We start from the raw sequence: 5,806 nt of genomic DNA, 5'->3' as shown, positions 1-5,806 counted from the left end.
CAAGGAAAAATTTCTTCTCCTATCTAAAACTTAATAATGACAATTTTCTTGATTTTTAAGGATTTTTTTAAAACTCTCTCTCTCTCTCTCTCTCTGTGTGTGTGTGTGTGTGTGTGTGCGTATGTGTGTGTGTATATTTGTGTGTGTGTGTGTGTGTGTGTGTGTGCCACATGTGTGTAGGTATACTAGTAAGTCAGAGGAAGGTGTTGGATCCTCTAGACAGAGCTACCGCTCAACCTGCATGCTAACAACTATGTGCAGATCCTCTGGAAGAGCAGCAAGTGCTCTTAACCACTGAATAATCCTACCACTACCAAATTCTCTTTCTGAGAATTAACATTGCATCTGTGTAAGTAGAATAAGATGTTAATGTATTATCATATACATTAAAACAAAAAACCTTACCAAGGGGTTGGCCCTGACGTCATATTCCTTCAGATAGTATTATACAGACTAGCCAAGCTACATTTGTGTACTTAGGACTATGTAACAATTAAAGAAAAACTGGTCATGAACTTGGAAGAGAAAGGGATGCATGGGAGGTAACAGAGAGGGCAAAGAGAAGGGGCAGAATATGCAATTGTATTTTAGTTTAATTAAATAAAACAATTTAAAACGATTATTAGCAGGAAGAAATCCTAAAGGAGGGGTACTATGACAAGAAAACACAGCATAAAGGCAAACCAAAAAATACACATAAGTTCAACTTTCTGAATTGAGTTTATTTTTGATAACAGATAGTTTTATTCTTTAACAACAACATGTTTCTGAGTCTCCAATAACATTAAATGAGATTAGATTAAGTAATTTATAAGGTCCACTCAAGAATAAATGATTCGTGACTATTGAAATTTGCATAAAATTAAAAATTGAATTAAGGGCAGAACCTGGAATTTTGGGAGACTGTGACCCTAACTGTGGAATAGCAGTAGGAAACTGCTATTTTGCTCAATATTTGTATGTTACAGAAAAACAGTTTATGAATGAAAGTGAAAATAGCTGTTGATTATGTATTTGTACATTTTCAATAGAGATATGCAATTTTTATTTTAAAAAATAAGTGCTGAAAGAGTTTAGGCAGAACAAAAGTCAGGAGGAACAGAGCTGTGTTAAAATCTTGCTCAGATAAAATTATTTGTAACCCTGTTTCTTGGCTGCATGTAGTTTGTTGGTTGAACAATTGCCCAGGATCCTCAAATACGTAGCTACATTCACACCATAGTGCCATAAACTTCTCTTGGGCAAGAAGAAAAAAATGACTAGACCTGAACCCCTTATGGCAACATTGCATCGTCTTATCCAAGCACAGCTCTTTCCGTATGAATACTGCTCACTGACCAATCACACCACTGCACTTCATGATACTACTCCCCTGTTAAGAAAGTATTTTCTTACCCAAGGTTTTCCTCAGAGCAACTTTGACATCCTTATTTCTCAGACTATAGATCAGAGGGTTCAACATGGGCACCACAATTGTATAGAACAAGGAAGAAACTTTTCCTTGGTCAAGGGGCAAAATGGAAGGTGGCTTGAGATACATGAAAGCCCCAGAACCAAATAACAGACAAACCACAATCAAGTGGGAGCTGCAGGTGCTGAAGGCCTTGGATCTGCCCTCTGTGGAATGCATGCGAAGAACGCTAGAGAGGATGAGGGCATACGAAATGAAGATGGAGACAATGGGCACAGCAATATCAATGGCCACCACAATGAAGACTACCAGCTCATTTATGAAGGTGCTGTTGCAGGAGAGCTCAAGAAGAGGAAGGATGTCACACATGAAGTGGTTGACAAGGTTGTCAGCACAGAAGGTCAGATTCATTAGGTTCCCTGTATGGGCCATGGCCTCAGAGAAACCCATCAAATAGGCTCCTAGTAAAAGGAGTAAACAAACCTGGGGAGACATGGTGACTGTGTACATCAGGGGGTTACAGATGGCAACATAACGGTCATATGCCATGGCTGACAGAATGAAGGTCTCAGAGACAACAAAGAAACAGAAGAAAAACAACTGTGTCATACACCCTGAGTGTGAGATGATGTTCTTCTTTGAGATAAAACTCATGAGCATTTTAGGGATGATGGTGGAGGAAAAACAGAAATCTACTACAGAAAGATTGAAGAGAAAGAAGTACATAGGGGTGTGCAGGTGAGAGTTCAGCCCTATCAGGAAGATCAAGCCCAGGTTCCCCACCACAGTCACCATGTAGAAACCTAGAAAGAGAAAGAAGAGGGGCAGGCGGAGTCCTGGCTGGTCTGTCAGACCTGCGAGGATGAACTCTGTCACAGAGGAATTCTTGACAGTCATTCTTCTCGGGAGGGAAACCTGTGTGACAGAGAAGAAAACCAGTGGAGAAAAAGAAGCATCACCACCGTCCTCACAAATCTATGTCCTCTTTGTGAAAATGGAACCCAAAGGAAGTTTGAACTGTGTTAGGAAGGTTTAAACTATTTACAGAGCATGATAGTGAACTAGCAGGTGACTCTCTAACTTCCAGAGCACAGTAAGGACTACACTTATCTTCCAGCATTAGAGGATGAACATCTCTTCTATTCTGAAGATGATTCTTTTACCATAGTATACCAGTTACTTAAATTGGGACTTCTTCTCTAGGTCAGCACTATAGAGTTACAAGTTGAAGTTGTATTCCCCACAATCTCCTAACTGGACTACACATAGATTTAGTAATAATAATATTCTAATCTAACAGGAACTACTGTGAGAGCCTCTAAGAATATGTGACCATATAGCAATCTCAGTTTACAAAGGAGACACAGAGCTCTCAAAGACACAGACCCTCCTGACTTGGGGCAGAATGGGACCTTCAGCAGATGCACACGCAGTCTGCAGTCCTGATCCTTGTTTCCTGACTTGTCAGGGTCAGAGGGGCACATACCTTCCTTTACTTGCAGCAGGGATGTTCTGCTTACTGTTTCTCATCTGAAGTGTTCTGAGAAAAATAAAGACCTCTTGAATAGAAAAGAATAGCTTGTTGGGGATTTAGCTCAGTGGTAGAGCGCTTGCCTAGGAAGCGCAAGGCCCTGGGTTCGGTCCCCAGCTCTGAAAAAAAAAAGAACCAAAAAAAAAAAGAAAAGAATAGCTTGGAATGCAGGATTGACTGCCTTCTCCCAGGCCAAAGTACACTCAGGTTTATCTTGTAATCCTTTCCGTACTGACAACATTGATTCACAATTGCTGCTTATCCAGTGGCTCCTGCAATATCCAGCAAAGAAGCAGCTCCTGTCCTTGAGTAACAGAATAAGAGGTTCATTCTGGTTTGCAGATCTCAGGGGCTTGGTTATGCAGACAGAGGTTCTCTCGGGACCATTTCCTCAGAGTTGCACTCCCTAAAGATGTAGAAATACCTTGTTTAGCCTTTAGAAAAAAATTTTTTGACAATTACCAGTTATAATTATGATAGAGGAAATGATCCTGGGTCCGACAACATATCCGAATCTCTAGTGTCAGAAAGTTGAATGTTACTAGAAATACAATAAAACGATAAAAAGGGATCCAGGATCCAAAATATATATCCAGTAATACAGAGCTGTATAGCCTAGAATTAGAAGTAAGGACTTTAAAATAGCCACTTGAATTACTTTTTAATCTATTTAGAAGGAAAAGAATGAGCTAAAAAACACTACATTTCAACAGAGTATAAGGAACAGCAAAATACCAAATGGAAAAATTTGAAACTGAAATGTTGTATATTTGGTTTAATGCAGCTTGTATTATGTTAATTTGGTCCCCAAAATTGCTCGAGAATCCACACGTCTGCATGTAAGACACTGAGGGACCCTGCCTCTGGTTTTGATTGGTAAATAAAGTTGCTGGTGGCCAATGGCTGGGCATGGAGACAGAGGTGGGACTTTAGGATTTCCAGGCAGGGATCTGAGGAAGAGAGATAGCTGTCATGCCTGGGAAAGAATGGAGACATCACACCTGAGAGGTGCAGAGGACAGAGAGGTAGCTGCCACATAAGAACCAGGGAAGAGCGGTCCCAAGGAGCGCCCCTGACTGGGTCTAGGGTAACAAAGATGGAATATAGATTTTTAGTAAGCAAGAACTCAGGAATATTGGGGGAGGGAGTGTGTTAGCCACATGAAGGTTTGGAAGTGGGCCAGCCACTGAGCTGTTAAAGGCATATTAAAATATAAGGCTACTTGTATATGTATCTCTCATTAGAGGACCCAGAACATTGGAGCGGGTAGCTAGAAGTGCTTCTACTACTGCCAGGGTCAATATGAGTAGGATTAATTGGGTAACTGCTGCACTGAAACTTTTTGTAATGGGTTAGGAATTTTCTGAGTTGAGTTAATATCAGATTAGCTAAAGTCACACAAAGTATCACTGAAATCAAAGACAGAATTAATAGAAATCAGCCATACTAAATCCAGATGAAAGAACTAATTTTCAAAATACCACAGTACCCCAAGCCTCTGGGATAATCTTAAACAAGTCCAATATATGTGTAATCACAGTTCCAGTATATGACCTAAAAATAAATAGAAAAACTACTTTTGAGTACTAAATGAAAACGCTTCCATTCAATAATTTTGATGAGCCAGAAAACAAAATAAAGTTAAGGAGACCACAGCAGAAAACAGTGAATACAAAACATATCACAGTTACATAACATAGCCAAAGAGCTGAAAACTGGATTAAAAAGAAAAACCTTTGAAATAGACACAGACGACAGGCTCAGTTCTCTGCACCCAAATCCCGTGGGAGGGAGAGCTAAACCTTCAGAGAGGCAGACAAGCCTGGGAAACCAGAAGAGACTGCTCTCTCCACATACATCTCGGACTCCAGAGGAAAACACCAAAGGCCATCTGGAACCCTGGTGCACTGAAGCTCCCAGAAAGGGCAGCGCAGATCTTCCTGGTTGCTGCCGCCACAGAGAGCCCGAGGGCAGCACCCCGCAAGCGAACTTGAGCCTCGGGACCACAGGTAAGACCAACTTTTCTGCTGCAAGTGACCTGCCTGGTGAACTCAAGACACAGGCCCACAGGAACAGCTGAAGACCTGTAGAGAGGAAAAACTACACGCCCGAAAGCAGAACACTCTGTCCCCATAACTGACTGAAAGAGAGGAAAACAGGTCTACAGCACTCCTGACACACAGGCTTATAGGACAGTCTAGCCATTGTCAGAAATAGCAGAACAAAGTAACACTAGAGATAATCTGATGGCGAGAGGCAAGAGCAGGAACCCAAGCAACAGAAGACAAGACTACATGGCATCATCGGAGCCCAATTCTCCCACCAAAACAAACATGGAATATCCAAACACACCAGAAAAGCAAGATCTAGTTTCAAAATGATATTTGATCATGATGCAGGAGGACTTCAAGAAAGACGTGAAGAACTCCCCTAGATAAACACAGGAAAACATTAATAAACAAGTAGAAGCCTACAGAAAGGAATCACAAAAATCCCTGAAAGAATTCCAGGAAAACATAAATAAACAAGTAGAAGCCCATAGAGAGGAGACGCAAAAATCCCTGAAAGAATTCCAGGAAAACACAATCAAACGGTTGAAGGAATTAAAAATGGAAATAGAAGCAATCAAGAAAGAACACATGGAAACAACCCTGGATATAGAAAACCAAAAGAAGAGACAAGGAGCTGTAGATACAAGCTTCACCAACAGAATACAAGAGATGGAAGAAAGAATCTCAGGAGCAGAAGATTCCATAGAAATCATTGACTCAACTGTCAAAGATAATATAAAGCAGAAAAAGCTACTGGTCCAAAACATACAGGAAATCCAGGACTCAATGAGAAGATCAAACCTAAGGATAATA

At 40.8% G+C, this 5,806-nt stretch overlaps 1 protein-coding gene across 1 annotated transcript; it reads right to left on the bottom strand.

Moving 5' to 3' along the window:
* Positions 1 to 701: 701 nt before the first annotated feature.
* LOC120094366 (olfactory receptor 8B12-like) lies at positions 702 to 3,239 on the bottom strand. The gene is made up of 2 exons (XM_039082868.2): positions 2,898 to 3,239; positions 702 to 2,326 (listed from the first exon to the last, which is right to left on the bottom strand). Exon 2 carries the CDS (start codon positions 2,306 to 2,308, stop codon positions 1,376 to 1,378), a length of 933 nt encoding a protein of 310 aa, XP_038938796.1. The 5' UTR covers positions 2,309 to 2,326; positions 2,898 to 3,239; the 3' UTR covers positions 702 to 1,375.
* Positions 3,240 to 5,806: the final 2,567 nt, after the last annotated feature.

The sequence above is a fragment of the Rattus norvegicus genome, chromosome 8, assembly GCF_036323735.1.
Source record: "Rattus norvegicus strain BN/NHsdMcwi chromosome 8, GRCr8, whole genome shotgun sequence".
Lineage (NCBI taxonomy): Eukaryota > Metazoa > Chordata > Mammalia > Rodentia > Muridae > Rattus > Rattus norvegicus.
This window is presented reverse-complemented; position numbering and strand designations above follow the sequence as displayed.

What these genes read in the sequence shown, in the direction of transcription:
- LOC120094366 (XM_039082868.2), bottom strand. Translation starts at nt 2,308, where the DNA reads ATGACTGTCAAGAATTCCTCTGTGACAGAGTTCATCCTCGCAGGTCTG.